Source organism: Hemiscyllium ocellatum, chromosome 8 (assembly GCF_020745735.1).
Source record: "Hemiscyllium ocellatum isolate sHemOce1 chromosome 8, sHemOce1.pat.X.cur, whole genome shotgun sequence".
NCBI classification, from domain to species: Eukaryota; Metazoa; Chordata; class Chondrichthyes; order Orectolobiformes; family Hemiscylliidae; genus Hemiscyllium; species Hemiscyllium ocellatum.
The window spans coordinates 24,302,902-24,321,573 of record NC_083408.1 but is presented as its reverse complement, the minus strand read 5'-3'; the positions used below and the strand labels follow the sequence as shown (position 1 = coordinate 24,321,573).

Genomic DNA, 18,672 nt, shown 5'->3' with positions numbered 1-18,672 from the left:
AGTTCGCTCCATAACTCATGTTAGATGAAGTATTTACCTGCAGAATCGTGAAGCATGGTTCATCTATGCACTAGTGTATCAGTTGGTTGTCCTAAATGTACCAGTTTAAGATGCTTTTCAAGTAAATAGATCAATGTTATACGGTCTGTAGTACTCAACAGATGAAGACCACAGATGTGGGCAAGTGGTGACGTAGCAGTCAAGTCATTACATTGTAATTGAGAGCCCCCAGGTAAATCCCATCATAGCAGCTGGTATAGCAAAGGCAAGATCTGCATTAAATGGTGACCATGCATGTAATGTTAATTAGTTATGATGACCATAAAACACAGATTGTTGTAAAAACTCACCTGTCAATCTGTTGCCCTTTACAGAGTGAAATCTGCTGTCCTCTCCTGGTCTGGCCTACACGTGGCCCATGACAATGTGACTCACTCTTAATTACCCTCTTGAAGTGAATCACATTCTTGGGATTCTGAAGAGAATCCCAAGAAAGTCACTAAGTTCAAGAAGAGCAGCAGATTTTGTTTATTTGGATTTTAGTAAAGTCTTTGACAAGGATCTATTTGGTAAACTAATTAGTAAAAGTTACATTACATGGGATTCAGGGTGAGCTTGCCAATTGGATACATAACTGGCTTAACAGCAGGAGACAGAGAATAATGATGGAGGGTTGCTTTTTGGACTAGAAGCCTATGACCAGAGCTGTTTCACAGAGATCAGTTCCGGATCCTCTTTGTCATTTATATAAATGATTTGGATGAGAATATAGAAGGCAAGGTTAGTAAGCTTGCAGACGACACTAAAGTTGGTGGCATAGTAGTCAGTGAAGAAGAGTTTCTAAGATTACACAGGGATCTTGATCAAATGTGTCAATGGGCTGAAAAATAGCAGTTGGAATTCAATCTACATTAATCGAGGTATTGCATTTTGGAATCACAAACAAAGGTAGGGCTTATACAATTAATGGCAGCACCTTGGGTCGTGTTGTAGAACACCTGGGGTACAAGTACATAATTCTTTAAAGTTTGCATCAAATACAGACAGTGGTTAAAAGCACACTTGCCTTCATTGCTCAGTTCTATGAATGTAGGAGTTGAGAAGTCATGTTGAGGTTGTACAGGACATTGGTGAGTCCTCTTCTGGAACACTGTATTCAGTTCTGGTCACCTAATTATAGGAAGGACATTATCAAGCTGGAGGTGGTTCAGAAGAAGCTTATTAGGATGTCGCCGGGTATGGAAGGTTTTTATAAAAACAGGCTGAATAGACTGGGACATTTTTCACTGGAGCGCAGGAAGTTGATTGGAGCTTATAAAATAATGAGAGGTATAGATAGAGTTAATGGTAGTTGTCTTTTCCCTAGGATGGGGGATTCAAGACTAGGGGGCTTATTTTTAAAGTGAGAGGAGAAAAATTTTAAAAAGATACTAGGCAATTGTTTTACATAGAGTATGGTTCGCGTGTACAATAAACTTCCTGAGGAAGTGATAGATGCTTGTGCAATTATAACGTTTAAAAGAGATTTAGATAGATACATGATTAGGAAAGGGATGGAAGAATATGGGTCAGGAGCAGGCAGGTGGGACTAGTTTAGCTTGGGGTTATGTTCAGCATGGAGAAAGTGAGGACTGCAGATGCTGGAGATCAGAGCTTAAAAATGTGTTGCTGGAAAAGCTCAGCAGGTCAGGCAGCATCAAAGGAACAGGAGAATCGATGTTTCGGGCATAAGCCCGAAAGCCTTTCCTGAAGAAGGGCTTATGCCCGAAACGTCAATTCTCCTGTTCCTTTGATGCTGCCTGACCTGCTGCGCTTTTCCAGCGACACATTTTTAAGTTATGTTCAGCATGGACTGGTTGGACCGAAGGGTCTGTTTCTGTACTGTACGACTCTATGACAACTAATGATAGGCAGCGAAAGCTGAACTTGCCAGTGACACTAGCATGAACAAATAAAAAATTCAGAATACCTGACAGAGTACATATACTCAAGGAAGTAATAAAACACCAAAAAGGAAGTAATGATTGGTTTTAAACCTCAGCCGGTATCCACATAAAGGGCACCTTTATGTTTTGATAATCTTTCATGAAGTTCAACCTAAAACCACCACATGAAAGAAACACATACAATTTTCCCACGATGTACAACAAATTGGTTTTAAGCACTTGTGAAACAAGTAAAATACACAACCTTAATAGTTCATTTTTTTTCACGTTAGCGTCTGTAGCTCTAAACCAAAATATAATGCAATTCTACAATGGCTATTAAATTATGATTGTACGCATTTTGATTTCTTTGAAAAAGAAACTGCTTTGAGGTTTTAAAGAATGTAAGATGAAAGAACATTGACAATTACTTCTCAAAATGACAAACCAATCCCAAGCTGCAAGAATGAGGTGTAACTATGGCAGCGGAGTAAACAGATACTGAACTGACCTTCGTTTTCTCATCCACCACTCGTAGTCCATCTGCTGACACCCACAACACAGCTTTAACTGGCTTCTTTCCAGTCTTAAAAATGGAAAAAATGCAAACAATTAGTTCAACAGCTAAATGAACTCATCTATCCAAAGGGGGTTAAAAAAATCAGTAGAGACATAAGCACAAATAGCAGAGATAGAGACTCATCGCCAAATAGCCCAGCACACACAATTTGTTTTATAGAGTAGCTGAGCACCAGAGCTTCAAGGCACTGAGGGAAGAAAAGGAAATCCATGCCATTAAACACACAAAGCACTGATCTCACTCCCTGTTATTAAACCAGAATAAAAAATAAACTGGAAGATTGGGTAAACTGTCTCTTAAGGAGTTACACCACTAGTATGGCTGCAACTGGAGAAACAATGTAATTTTAAATCCACACTGCACACAAACGTGGGTTAATTTAGCTTTTAAAGTTGATTCTATAATTTAAAAGCATTTACAAAGTTTAGCTCAGATACATTAAAATGGAACACTACTGACCATCTGATGGTAGGTCAGACAAAAGACTTCTTGCTTTTTCTGACTGTCGCAATTTGGGAGATTCAACTTCGATAACATCCACTCAAGTCCGAACATTCTGCCTGATACAGGCAAGTATTTCCTGAAGGGATTGGAATGAGGTCAACCAGGTGGAGCTCATAGAATGAGGTCCCTGATTGGACCAGGTTAATAGCCTCAATCAGGGTCTCCTGGCTAATAAATAAAAACAGGGGTTCTTACACCTTATGACTTTCACTGTGTCTCACCATTTGCACACACACAACATGGGCTGGGGAAAATATATGCACTACTGCAGTTAGGCAGTAGTGTGGTGGTAAGCTTTTTTTAAAAAAAAACAGGGGTTCTGTTCACTCTCTGAGCTAGCTAGGTCAGTGGCATGTACCATGCATGTGTAAATAAAGGGTGACCTGGAGATGGGGCACCAACCTTCATGGAGTTATTTCAGTAGCAATAAAAGTTGGATGCGACAGATGCAAGCTTGGTGTTGTTACCTCCTGAAGAAAACATTTATTCCAATTTGGAAATGCTGGAGTTGGACTGGGGTGTACATGTTAAAAATAACAAGACCAGATTATAGTCTAACAGGTTTAATTGAAAGCACACTAGCTTTCAGAGCGCCGCTCCTTCATCAGGTAGTTGTGGAGTACACAATTGTAAGACACAGAATTTATAACAAAGGTTTACAGTGTGACGTAACTGAAATTATACATTGAATTATACCTTGATAAAGGCCTAACTCTAGATGGCCTTTGGCCCATATCCCTTAATATAGTTTCTTAACAAACATTTACCTATCGAAAATTTAAAATTAACTGCTATTTGTGAATGGGAGTTCCAAACTTCTGCCACTGCGTGTGTAGAAGTACTTGCACGCATCTCTCCTGCATGGTCTAGCCCTACTTCTCGGATTATGACAACAAGTTCTGTCCAAGTCAATCAGAGGAAATCTTCAGGTTTTTTTCTAGTTTGTTCTATTTTAGCAGAAAGCCAAAAACTGCTGGGGATCTAGAGAAGCAGCTACAGTAAAAAGAGTTTCCATATTTCAACAGAGGTCTTGCCTGGACTTTCTCTCTGAAATCTCTCCTGCCTGTAAGAACCTGTGTTTGAATTCATACCATTTGCCAAGGAGAGTGTGTTTATGGAATGCTGCGGAGATTGCAGCAGCTTCATTAAGTTGCAAATTTGAGTCTGTTGGGTTTTCAAGTAGTTATGTTATTCTAAATTCTGTTTTCTTTTGTCCATGTTTCATTCATAGTGTTTGAATAAATCATATTTTGGTGAAATCTGAATGGATTAACTAGCTGCATCACTCCTGGAATATCACTCTACATTTGCCTAAGAAAAAAAAGTTAAGGTCTGGGCTGCCTTCTTAAAACATTTTGAGGGGGTCTGGCCTGGTCCATAATAATTTTGAGGATAAAGGAATACTAAATAAAATTTGTTTTTGTCTCAGTTTTAACAAACACATTTTAATACATTATCCTTAACAGCTCATAGGGAAAACTTACCAAGGTACATTCTCTTCTACATGTATTTAAAGGATTTAAATACTCTACTTATTGAGCTGAGACACTTCCCCCAAAACGTTAGCACATGCATGGTTTTAAGAAACATTTGCAAGAAACAGAAGAAATTACTTCACACAATTCAGTCCAATTTGCAGCAAACAATTCCAGACCAGTGAAAAATAAGCTGTAAACCATTTGGACTCAAAAGCTTACCTTGAGGTTACAGTTTTATGAAATTTTAGCCAATAATTTTAACTATGAAAATTACTGTCCAATACTTAAATGTAGTGGTGTAACTCCTTAACATATCAACATAAGTCCAGGTATTTAAACTTACTTTTCCAAACAGGGCTTTGAAGAACTTCCTTTCCTGGAGTGACAGGGGGAACAAGTCAGGAGACTATTACTGCAGGAAGCTACAAATACTGCAAAAGTTTCAAACCAAAGCACAAAAACTAGGCCAGAGAAGGTCTCCGAAAAGGATGTGAAGAAACAAACGTGAAGATCGCCCATGACAATGCAGTACATTACATGGGTTTACAGTAAGCTATAAGCCACCAGTGTGATTGAGCAGTGGATAAAGATATCCAGAGGCCTGTCACATGCAGAGGTTCTAGTTACATTCCATTTCAGAAGAGAGCTCATTTCAGTTCACATTGGCAGCAGCAGGTATAGCAGCAATGAGACATTCTGCATCAGAGGTACACAGACCAAAGCAAAGCTATAGTTAACATTGTTATACGTAAATTTAGTAACACAAATCGCAAAACATGTAAACTTCAAGGTACCTTCAATATTTTCTGATGTTTTATTTTAATTAAATGCATACAGAATTGAAATATAAAGAAGAACAAGGTCACCTCAAACAGGATATGGTCTGACCTTGCCAGCATTACAAATTATAGATAATGTTCCACAGGTATGGCTGAAATCAATGTAATGGTAATACAAAGTTGAAAACAATAACAGGTGAAATGAAATGGGTGCTGCTGCCAAGTCATATGACTCTAAAACAGATTTATTAGGCATTAATGTAGATGAATCATCCTTATTGAAGAAACTAAGTTAGCTGAGAAATTTCAAAACAGTTAAATCATGCCCAAGTGGGGATATTAATAATTAATACCGTTTATTTTGAGGGGATGTTGTCTAGTGACATTAGTATCAGACATGCAGGATTATAACTACAGAGCGCTACAAGAAGGCAAGTGCATTAAAAATGTTTCTTATACCTGCTGAAACAAAAACAAACATTTTACATCACAATATAGAAATTATAATTAATAACGAAAAACACAAGTACATAAATTCTCTTATTATAGGAATTTTTTTAAAAAGTTTTTTTAGTTGTATATGATAGCACAAAATGACTCAAGGCACAGTACACTACTTAGGCCCCGAACCCTACAGATGGAGACACAAAAAAAGTGATTGGCATGCATACAGCATTCTGGTCCCAGCCCAGTTATCCCAAGCAAAAACCCAACGTTGTCAACATGGACTGATGACAAGCAGCAAAGGTGGGACAGCAACCATAGGGCAACAATCAAAAGCCTAATTCTAGATGGAAGCAGTACAACCAGAAAACTGTGCATTCACAGGACCTGAAGGAGGAACATCATTAACTCCACAAAATCTTTAAACAAGTACAAAGAAAGGTTTTTCGGAAGGTTGCCCTCTTGCTTCATTCTGAACAGATAACTTATTTTACTTGCTCAGTTTCTAGAAATAAAGTTAGTGGAGATAAATTTATGATGTTATTAAATGAACATTTAGTCTGCAAAGTCTATTGAGCTCTAAAATTACATTTCATCGTTAAAACATGGACATTTAGAACCATATTACCTGCTAGCTTTAAAATGATTGAATTGGGAAATATTCAATAAGCTGCTTTCTTTTGAGCAGAGGAGACTGAGCGGGGATATGGTTGAGATGTATAAAGTTATGAGTGGTATTAGATAGGCTAGACAGGAAGAAACTTTAGAATTAACACAAAAGAGGAATACGGTAAACAGTAAAACTATCCAAAACTTCAGATGTGACTGAAATATATTTAAGAGAACCTATGATCCCATTCCCTCTCTCAAAAAGAAACAGTTGGGGCTCAAGAGTCTAAAGGGAAGATTCCAGTTGATGAAGACAATGAAACTTATGAGCATTTTGGATTGAAATGCAGTTAAGATTTGATCCATCAGACTTCAGGACGTAAAGATGATTTTATTGCATTCATGAATATTTTGCGAACTACCTCATGCTGGATAATGGCCTTAAATATTAATCTGCTAGTTTCCCCAAGTAATAGCTTAGGTCAACATGTACATTATCTTTTATTTTCAGAGAAAACAGACTTGCAATTCATTCACAACAGGACACCAAAAGGATGTGAGTCTACTTTTACTGTTGAGCTAGAAAGTACTTAGATTTGTTGCACTAGAAAGCATACAATACCAACATTTGCATTATGTTTTCCCACGTTTCATCACAACCATCTTCCTATTTGTCGGGCATGACTCTAAACAGCAGAGAATCAGTCTCTGGTTCCCTGTTTTACTAGGGCTCCTTGATATTATGCTCCATCAAATGTGGCCTCCAAGTCACTCCTACTTTTCAGTTTTACCAAAGCTCCTGTCAACCTTTGATACACAAAGTAAAAGAGTTCCAACATCACCAGTTGATCTTCACAAGTAATGTTCTCATCCCTGTTCCTATATTGTTTTCACCCTTTCTAATGTCTTCACATATTTTCAAAAGTGTCACAACTAAAGCAGGACACAAATCTCAAGTTGAGGCCAAACCAGTGTATATTCAAGTCTACCGTAACTTCTTGGTGGTTGTACTCTAAAACTCTATTTGAAGTGGCATGAAGGCATGAACTGTACCTTTAAGAGGCTGAATGCTGTTCTGCACTGAGAGCTTACAATAGCAGTCAGAGTACTGGAAAATTGAAAATATATAACATTTGGCTGTGAAATAGATATCTGAGTTGGTTGCTGTTTTGACGACAATTTGAAATTAACCTGTTTAAATTATGCCCCAGAATACTAAAACCCAATCAAGTTTGAAAGTATTGTTTTGCCAACATTGAACCAATGAAATGATCTGATGTTGGGGACATATAAAAGGCAAGCATTTTGAAAACTCCCATTGGGAGGGGAAGGGGTAGAAGAGAGAGAGAGTGAGAGTGAGACCGAGACCCAAAACATTGAAACACTCTTTATAGGGTACCTTTTCATATGAAACATCCTCGCAGTAAAAAGAAAGACAACAGCCCAGGAAGATCTTCAGCCGGAAGAAAAACATTGAAGACAGCCGCTGTACTGTTTTGAAATTAAGTTGATGTAATTCGAATAAGTGTCTTATTGGAACAGTATTTTGTTATAGACTTGGAGACAGGTAATAAACAGTTGAGAGAAAAGGGGACTTCAGTTGAGAATAGTTGTTGTTTAATGTTCACTTTTAGAGTTAAAGAATAAATTGATGTTATTTTCTTTAAATATTGAATTTGGGGAGTCTTCGGTCACTGATAAATGAACAGATTATGAGGCCAGGTACGCTTTTCTGGGTGTTTGATTTACAGAAGGGTTCGCCGCTGTGTCTCAACAAAAGAAAAAACCCTTTAGATATTATATTATTCATTTACCACTCTCTCAACCTGTCCTAACAATTTCAATGCATATATACAACCAGGTCCCCTACTCTGTACCCTCTTCATACTACTTTCTAACCAACCTGTCCAGAGGGAGATGCTGAATAGGCTGGGGCTGTTTTCCTGCAGCGTCGGAGGCTAAGGGGTGACCTTATAGAGGTGCATAAAATTATGAGGGGCATAGATATGATAAACAGATAAGGCCTTTTCCCGGAGGTGGATGAATCCAGAACTAGAGGGCATTGGTTTAGAGTCAGAGGGGAAAGACATAAAAGGAATCTAAGGCAACTTTTTCACACAGAGGATGGCATATGTATGGTATAGCTGCCAGAGGAAGCGGTGGAGGCTGGTACAATTGCAGCATTTCAAAGGTATCTGGATGGGTATATGAATAAGAGTTTAAAGGATATGGGCCAAGTGCTGGCAAATGGGACTGGATTAGGTTTGATTTGGAGATACCAGTGTTGGATTGGGGTGTACAAAGTTAAAAATCACACAACACCAAGTTATAAGTCTAACAGGTTTATTTGTAAGCACTAGCTTTCGGAGCGTTGCTCCTTCATCAGGTGGTTGGTGGAGTATAATCCATAACCACCCGATTAAGGAGCAGTGCTCCGAAAGCTAGTGCTTTCAAATAAACCTGTTGGACTATAACTTAGTGTTTTGTGATTTTTAACTAGATTAGGTTTGGATATCTGGTCGACATGGACAAGTTGGACCAAAGGGTCTGTTCTGGGTTGACATCTCTATAACTATGTAATAACACCCTCTGGAGAAGGTGGGACTTGAATCCAGGCCTCCTGACTCAGAGGTAGGGACACTAACATTGCAGCACAACATCCTTTCCTTTGTTTTGGACCAAAGAATTGTGGATGCTGGAGATGTGAAACAAAAACAGAAATTTCTGGGAAGAAAACAGAGTTAATGTCTCAAGTCTGGTGACTCTTGACCAGAACTTTATTTTGTAAAGTCGCACCATGTTCCTCAACTCTCTTCACAATTCTCAGCACTGAAATTCATGTCATTTGTCTGCCCATTTCATGAACTTGCTCACGTCTTGTGAACTTTATGCTATCCTAAAACCATAAGATATAGGCCTAATTTTTTGTTTTGCAATGATTCGTTCAGGAGATGTGGGCATCACTGGCTACCCCTGCATTAAATTAGCCATTTCCAATTACCCAGAGGACAGTTAGGAGCCAATCACATTGCTGCGAGTCTGGAGTCACACATAGGTGAGACCAGGTAAGGATGGCAGATTTCCTTCCCTCAAGGACATTTGTGAACCAGATGAGCTTGAGCTTTCTCTGGCAATTTGCAATGGTTTCATGGTCATCATTAAACGCAAACTCTCAGATTATTACTGAATTCAAATTCCACCACCTGCCATCATCTGAACCCCAGTAGAGTGTGTGGAACCTATGTTTATGGATTAATAGTCTACTGTTAATATATGCAAAGATGTTTACACTTATAGGTGGGTCTAGGACCCAAAGTACATTTTTGTAGGATAAGGATTATACATTTAGGGCACATGTTAAGGCTAGAAAATGGCTGGGTTTGCTGCGAACAATCATCTGTTTAAGATCTGATGGTTGTTTATAAGTGAGAAGTGGAGGCATAGGGAAGGTGCTCATCCTCATTGAAAATGTGTTGCAGGCTGCAAAGACCATAGCGTAGTTTTTGGCTCCCGGGAAGTGTCTGTCTCCTGAGGTCATCATGGTTTCTCGCTGTGGCACAAATTTAAACAATTGCCAAGCCTTCAGGACAACACTGACCACAACACCGTACAAGCCTGTCATGCCAACTCGACAGAGAAGAATTTAAGTACAAGAAAATTTTCTGATTCAGTATGTGGATGTACCTACTAGAGGAGGAAGAAAACTTGATCGACCCTTGGGGAAATAAGACTGGGCAGGTGATTGAGCTCTCAGTGGGGAGCTTGAAAGGGTTTAGAAAATAATTACAAGGGTGTTGTCAGGGTTAGAGGGGAGAGGCTCAACAGGCTGGGGCTATTTTTCCTGGAGAGTCACAGGCTGAGGGTTGATCTTATAGACGTTTATATAATCATGAGGGGGTATGGATCAGGTGAATACTTGAGTGTTTTTCCCAGGGTGGTTAAGTCCAAATCTAGACGGCATAGGTTTATGGTGAGAGGGGAATGATTTAAAAGGTACCTAACGGGTAGCTTTTTCACAGGGTGGTGCGTGCATGGAGCAAACTGCCAGAGGAGGTAGTGAAGGCTAGTATAATTACAAATCTACATCAGCTGGATGGGTATCTGAATGGGAAGGATTTAGAGGGACATGGGCTAAATGCTGGCAAATGAGACAAGATTACTTTTGGATATGTGGTTGGCATGGATGCGTTTGAGCAAAGGCTCGGTTTCCTTGCCATACAACACTACAACTCTATGTCTTATCTGTCTTTAGCCATATTGGTGGGCTAACACTACTTCTCTTGTGATGGTGATGATCCTTAATTCTTTAGTATTAATGGGATGTTTGAAATATCTTCCACGGTCTTTCCTTTCCTGTTTTTTTCCCCTTTCACCCAAAGAGTCAGGTTCACGCTCTCGTTTTGCTATTTAATATTTGCATTGTTTCTGCTCTTGCTTAATTTCCTCCACCAGGCATTTCAACTTCAGTTAGTGATTTGAATGTTTGAATATTTCAAGCAGTTCTCGATTCCGTGACATTTACGGATCAGGTGGTGTTTATTTGGTCCATCAAGTCAACTGTCCTCACAGAGAACATGAAACTCTTTGTATATTTTGTTCACTTCAATTGAATGCAAAGCCAAATAGCTCTCCAACCACGTGATTAAGGAAGCAATGAAGATACTTCAAGTGTGAAAGACAATTAGATAGAGGTAACATTATAACTACTGTCATTGCAAATTTATAACTGCCAATTTGAATGTTATAAATTATACATTTTGAGTCACAGCTGTCAAAATATCACATCACAATAGTACGGATTCTCTCCAGGACTTGCAAATTACAATATATTGCAAATGTAGTCTACCTTGCATCTATTTAAATTACCACGCCAATCATGATTTTGGTAAAATCCATACATGATAGTGACATGCAACCAGTAACTGCTAGGAAAGAAGGGAAATCTAACTCGTTTAATTATTTATTCAAAACGTAAAAAAAACCTACCAGGGTTCCACCAAACAAGCATTTTTAAACTGCTAAACTTTGTGTCAAGGTATTGCCTCACACAAATGTTAGAGAAATATGGCGTGCTTCAGCTGTTTTCGCCAAAGTTCTGAGATGCAGAATAAAAGTGAGTCCTTAATTTGGAATTTTAAAAAAATGATTTTAAGTATTGTAAAGCTGGAAGTTGTGTGCAGTGGCCTCTCTGACCCAGCCAATCTTTAAGCTTTATGCTTTAGTGGTTCATGTCGCACAGCAGGCCTTCAGCGCTGAAATCAGGATGATATTCCAACACAGTACTGAGGGAGTGCAGCAGTGCCAAAGGTGCTGTCTTTCTGATGAGATCTTAAATTGAAACCTCATCTGTTTGGTTCACTATTTTAAAGAGCAAAAAGGAGTTCTTGCAGGTTTCTGGGTCAATAGTTCTTCCTCAATCACTACCAAAACAGATTAACTGGTCATTTTCAGCATGGTGTTTACTGGAGCTCACTGACTGCCATAGTTTTGATGTTGCAACAGCTACTGCAGTTCAAGAGCACTTCATGGATTATGATTTGGAGATGCCGGTGTTGGACTGGGGTGTACAAAGTTAAAAATCACATAACATCAGGTTATAGTCCAACAGGTTTAATCGGAAGCAAACTAGCTTTCGGAGCGACGCTCCTTCATCAGGTGATTGTGAAGTACTTTGAAACATCCTGTGGGTACGGAAAGTGGTCTATCAATGAATTTTTCAAAAATAGAGAAAACATGTATTCTGCAGAACTGTGATTGGTGCTGCTTGATTCTGCTACTCAGAGTGTCACTTGGACTGGACAGGGAACATGATGGCAGCAGAGAGATGTGGATGTTGTGTGTCTGTGTGTCCATGTGTGTTAATATCCAGAACTATTCCTTTGGGACTTATTTCCTATGTTCTCAAACTGAACAAATTCTCAGCACAAGTCGTTAAAAAACAATTCATCACTTCATTAGTCAGGGCACCGAGTATAGAAGTCAGGGAGTTATGTTGACGTTGTTGAGGCCACACTTGGAGTATTGTGTTCGGTTTTCGACATTGTTATAGGAAGGATGTTATTAAATTGGAAAGAGCGCACAGGAAATTTACAAGGATGTTGCCAGGACTCAACAGTCCAAGTTAAAGGGAGAGAGGTTAGACAAGCTAGGACTGTTGCTCTACAGCATAGGAGACTGAGGGGAGGGCTAAGAGTGTAAGATCATGAGATGCATGGATAAGGCGAATGTACTCAGTCTTTTTCTCTGGAGTAGAGGACTGGAAGTCATCAGTTTAAGATTAGAGGGGAAAGAATGAAAAGGACCTTGAGGGGCAACATTTTTATGCAGAGGGTGTAAACATGGATTGAGCTGCCAGCAGAAGCAGGTGAGGTGGGTATATTAACAACATTTAAAATGCATTTGGACAAATGCATGGATAGGAAAGGTTTAGGAGGATATGGAGAAAGGCTTTTGCCTGAAACATCGATTCTCCTGCTCCTCAGATGCTGTCTGACCTGCTGTGCTTTTCCAATACCACACTCTTCAATTCTGATTTCTAGCATCTGCAATCTTCACTTTCTCTTAGAAGGATAAGGGCCAAGTGCAGGGAAGTGTGGTTAGAGTGGATGGACATTTTTGTCGGCATGGACCAGTTTGGGTCAAAGCACCTGTCTCCATGCTGTAGGTCACTCTGACTCTAATTGTTTTCAAGTTCACAGAAAAGTATTATACAAGCAATAACAAAGACAAATGCCGTGATAGCCTCTAATGCAGTATTACAGTCTGAGGAGAGGCGATCTTGCAGCAATTATACAGGGCCTTAGTGAAACAGACCTGACTACAATTGTCTCCTCACTAACGGAAATTTATTTACAGAAGGTGCCATGAATGTTGACCAGATTCTTGGGATTGGTGGGTAAGAAACTTAGAAACATAGAAAATTGGTACAGGAGGATGCCATTCAGTCCTTCGAGCCTGTACCATTATTCAATATGATCATAGCTGATCCTAAAAAGATCCTGGTTGTCCTGGAAAGACTGACAAGAGTACAATAGTGCTGAACATTCTTTGGAGATTGGAAGATATAAAAGTGATACCACAAGCACAAAATGCTATCAAATTCTCTCGCGTGGCATCTTTTCAAGTTGGATAGCTTAGTCTCAAAATCAGGGGTCCATCTCTTTGTGGGTTGTGAATCTTTGGAGTACTTCACTTCTGAGGATTGTGGATGAGTAGTTGTTGAGTATATTCAAGACACTTAACGATTGATCTTTTGGCATTTAAGGAAATTGAGGGATATGAAGATAGTGCAGGAAAATGCAGCTGTGGTAGAAAATCACCCATGAAAGTTGCAGTAGGTTTGAGGGGCATTATCGTCAACTCATACTCATGGACATTGCATTGACAGTGAATTTTCTAAATCAGGAATGCAGAAGGTACAAAGGCGTCACAAGAAACATAATTACATTAAAATTAAACTCTACATCATATGGTGCAGTCAAGGTTCACTCAATTTTTTGGCTTGGGCACTGAAGACTTGAGTAACTCAGTCAGGATAGAAAAATTTGACTGCTATTACTAGAAAATGGCGTTGAATGTGGACAGTGTTCTACTGATTCCGCCAACCAAGATTCAAACAAACAAACAAACAAACAAACAATACCAGAGAATAGCAGTGACTTAAGTCACATCCTCACTCTTCAGAAAAGGGAGAAAAAGGGCAGGAAACCACAATATTTTTCAAAGAATTAGAAGAACAACCAGTTCTGGTGATAGCTAAGAGTGAAGTCACCCACAATTTCAATTAATATTCAAAGCCTAAGTTTCTGCTTTGACCAGCAGTTAAACATGCTTGCAAGTCTTGCTCATTTGAAATCCTTCATCAGCAAGACTAATGAGACTGAGAACAAACAGTGTATTCACCAGTGGATAAAATGCATTGGCATTGTTGAGTGGTTGAGATAGAAGTACATACTTAAAACACTTAAAAACAAAATTGAATGAAAATAAAAACAGTCTTTGTCATTTGAATCCTATTCAACTGCGCAGCTTTTCTCCAGTATTGAATGAGACTTCTGTGCATGTTTTAGCCACTTTTTTGTTTAAAAAAGTGGACTTTATTTTTAAATGTTTCTTCCCTTTTGAAAAATGTTTATGGTCATCAAGGATGTGTGATGTTAATGTTCAGGAATTAAATGCTTACATTAAACGCCCTACTTTAAAAACAGGACGAGAGTGAGATGCAGAGCAGAACTCTGTGTACCCTGTTTAGAAACTTTACAACTTAATTAAATATTTGCCTTCTTATTTATCTGTTCATAGGATGGAAGCATGCTTGTTGAACCAGCATTTATTGACCATCCTTAATTATCCTGGAGAATGCAATGGCAAGCTTCCTTGCAGTCTGCGGTACCAGTTAGACAATTATTCTCATTTTTCGAATCAGTCATGCCATTTAACAACCAGGAGCATTGAGTCAGTTAGTTTGATGCTTTCGACCTATAGCCACTTCAAACTGGATTGAAACAAAGTCACTTCAGTTCACACATGCCCATAGTTAGCATTTAGGAATGTGGAATTGAGGATTATCAAATCAAATGATCTCATGAACGACACAGCAGACCCGATGAGCTCAATGATGATTAGAGTGGTGCTGAAAAAGCACAGCAGGTCAGGCAGCATCCGAGAAGCAGGAAAATTGACGTTTCAGGCAAAAGCCCTTCATCAGGAAGGGCCTAGTTGATTTTAACCACTCTAATCTCCAGCATCTACAGTACCCACTTCTGCCTCGATGAACTGAATGGCCTACTTCTGCTCCTATGTCTGATACAGAGTTCACATTCTATCAGTCTGTAGTGAATTTAAATCCAAGACCTATTGCTTATTTTAAATTTCACACGAACTCTTTGCCCCTACTGTTCCTGTACTGTTCAAAATCCCCCCCATTCAAGCTCAGATGTTTAGTAGAAATGATCAATTGACCCTGAGGGCATCCATGGTTCTTTGAGTGTGACATGGAGGAATGACAATGTTGTGTAGAAATTGCACAGGAAACTACAGTATAGTCACTAACTACAGTCAGTCTAACCTCAGTGGTGGGGAACCTATTGGAAGCAATTGAATAAAGGAGGTTTAATTAGTACATTTGCAGATGATATAAAAATTGATGGGGTGGTAAATAGTAAGAAGGATAGCCTTAGATTACAAGAGGATGATCAGCAACAAATAGAATTAAAACCTAGTAAATGTCAAATGATGTACTTAAGCAGGGCAAACAAGGCAAGAGAATCCATGACAAATGGTAGGAACCTGTGATGTATAGAGAACCAGAGGGATTTTGGTGTGCATGTCCACCGGTTTCTTAAGGTATCAGGGCAGGTGGATAAACTGGTCAAGGTGGCATATGGGTGGGAGGGACAGAAACCCTCACAACATATATGAAGTATTTAATGCACACTTGCAATGCCAAGGGCATAACTCAAGTGCTGGAAAATGGGATTACCATAGCTAGATAGTTATTATTGACCAATGTAGATTCGATAGGCTGAAGAACCTTTTTCTGAGCTGTAGATCTTTCTGACTTTACCTGTATGTAGCTCTCATAAGCGCTGTTTTCATGACCAATTCTAAGCCAAATTTCAAATGATTACTTTCTGATCAATCATAGAATGCTGGAAAACAGCTCTGTTTTTTAAAGTGGACAAAGCTTTAGAAACAGAATTACATTACTTTTTAATCAATTTTCAGAGGTATGCTCACATTATGTTGAAGTTGAATAGTTAACTTCTCTAACTTGCTTGAAAGTGAATTTACACAAATTTGCAGTAATTCCCCATCAGTTGTAAGGAGATTTTCCATCCAGCAATGGAAAGTGGTCTTTGATATACTTCACAACAGACAGAAGGATAAGCAAAAACAAGGGCCACCATTACTTATATAGACATTCCCAGTGTCACTGGATAATACTGGGTTGGAGCTCCAATAGAGTTTTGCTGCCTCCTCCAACCAGGAGGTAAAATATAGTGCATCAGGTCCTTGAGATCGGTGCAGAGAATAAACCTAGAATTCCCTTTTACTGGAAGAATATTTCAGAGTAAGTGGAACAGTTAGCCATCGAAAGCGGAGAGAATCTTTAATTCATTTTCAAATACTAACTGTACATTAAGTTCAAAGTCAGTGATGTACACATTGAGATGATTTTTCACAATGCCTTAAAGTAAATCACCTTGATAATGTACACATGGCAATTATTGTATCTTAACACAGAAATCTTTTTATTTAAATTGTTATAAATTTTAGGTTTGTTCAAATTAGTTTGAAATTATAATTCTTGTTTGAGATCCTATAAGCGTTTCTGTTCATTGTAATGTCCAAATACAGCAAAGTAAAATAGAATACCTAGCCATTTGGCTTTAAGACAATGAAAAAAAACTAGCTCAATCGTGGAATATATAAAAAGTTGCAATGAATAGTTACATCGCATCTAATGAAAAGTTTGATGCATTGATGCATCAACCAAAAATACAAGGAAGCAATACATTTTCCACACTGGCATAAATCATGGGATTTTTTTTAGATTAGACTGGATTCCCTACAGTGTGGAAACAGGCCCAACAAGTCCACACCGACCTCCAAAGAGCAACCCACCCAAACCCATTCCCCTACATTCCCTTTCACCTAACACTATGGGCAATTTAGCATGGCCAATTCACCGAACTTGCACATTTTTGGACTGTGGGACGAAACTGGAGCACCCGGAGGAAACCCACACAGACACGGGGAGAATGTGCAAACTCCACACAGACAATTGCCTGAGACGGGAACTGAACCCAGGTCTCTGGCGCTGTGAGGCAGCAGTGCTAACCACTGTGCCACTCACTTCATCTGTTTTATAAAACCAACAAAATAAACGTTGTTGCTAAGTTTCTCAAACAGCTTTTGTGAGAACATATAAAACTCCTGAATTTACACTGGACATTTCAGCTTGCCTGGGTTTGAAAATATGCTGCATTTATTCAACCTCTGAGTCTAGTACCTCTATGCAATGTACAATCCAATTCAATGCTTTACATGCATATAAACTTCAAGAAATAATTGTAAGGTATAGGAAAATTGAGTTAATGTCACTGTTCAGTCCAATCATGACTGAGCTTGAATATTAACTACAATTTTCCCCATTTAATAATCAGTAATCTTTTGCTCTCTGACTTGACTATTTAACAACTAGCCATTTCCCCCCAGCGTAGAGAATTCCAAAGCTTTACAATCTTCAACGTAAAGAAAATCTTGCCTCAATGCGGTTCTAGACTGACCCCATATTGTCAGGTATATCATTCAAGGGAAACAGCCTCTCAACATCTGCCTTGTCAAGTCCCTTCATCTTTTTATGTACTTTAATTAGATCACTCTCAATTATCTCAACCCTAGTCTACAAAATACGGCCTATTCTATTCAACTCCTCCTAAAAAGGTCAATTGTTCCAAAAGACAATGTAATGAACCTTCACTTGACTCTCTCTAAAGCAGGCTTATACTTTCTTCAGTAAGACAACTACAACTATTCACAGTACTCCAGGTATGGTCTCACAAAGGCCCTGCACAATTATAGTAAATGTCTTGACTACTCAAATAAATGCTAACATATGCATTTCCGTATGCTTGTTCTCCCTGTAAGTTAGCCCTATGTGATTTATGTACCCAGTTACTTTACATTTAAATAATATTGTGCATTTTAATTTTTCCTAACAAAGTGGTTAAGTGCACAGTTCTCCACACTCCGTTCCACCCGTCCCGCTCTTTTCCAATCACTAACCTGCCCATGTTGCTTCGCATAATCTTTGTCAATATTAAAGTGCACAGAGGATTCTTTTCAAAACTAGATGGGTTGGCAATGAGAGTGCCTCGCTGAGGAACTGGGTCATGAAGTGGATCTATTGTATTCATTGCCACCATTGATCTGTAAGACATGCTCATTTGCTTTAGGCAGTCACCATATTAGTCATTCAAATTCTCCTTTCCCTTTAGTGTAACATACGTGAACCCAGAAGTTGGAGACAAAACCATCAATAGGTTTAGGTTTGCTGAGGGTCCGTAATGCAAATAGCATCCACATTACACCAGGTAGTCACTTTTTCAAGACATGGTTGGGTGTCTGTAGAATGAGACTGTGCGCACATCTGCTAGTATACTTCAAATCTGGACCCTCCCAAGGAAGGTACATTCTTTTTGAGGTGTGGTGCCCCAAAACTGAACACTATATTCTCAACGGTTTTTGGTAAAGCTCTCAACAAATGAAGCATAATTTTTTTCTGCTTTTCATTCATGGCCCCTTGTGTTAAGGATCAACATTAAACTCAATATTCCATATGCCTGCTT

General features: G+C 38.9%; 1 protein-coding gene across 4 annotated transcripts in view; it reads right to left on the bottom strand.

Moving 5' to 3' along the window:
* The window catches only part of LOC132818059 (protein numb homolog), a 209,852-nt gene that overhangs the window by 53,299 nt on the left and 137,881 nt on the right, over positions 1-18,672 (bottom strand). For 2 of the 4 annotated variants that reach the window (XM_060828692.1, XM_060828695.1), the window contains exons 4-5: positions 4,831-4,863; positions 2,437-2,511 (exon numbers count right to left, since the gene is read on the bottom strand). In XM_060828692.1, the coding sequence (XP_060684675.1) occupies positions 2,437-2,511; positions 4,831-4,863 (108 nt within the window). The remainder of the gene's footprint in view (positions 1-2,436; positions 2,512-4,830; positions 4,864-18,672) is intronic. The other 2 variants (XM_060828694.1, XM_060828696.1) reach the window with 1 other exon arrangement.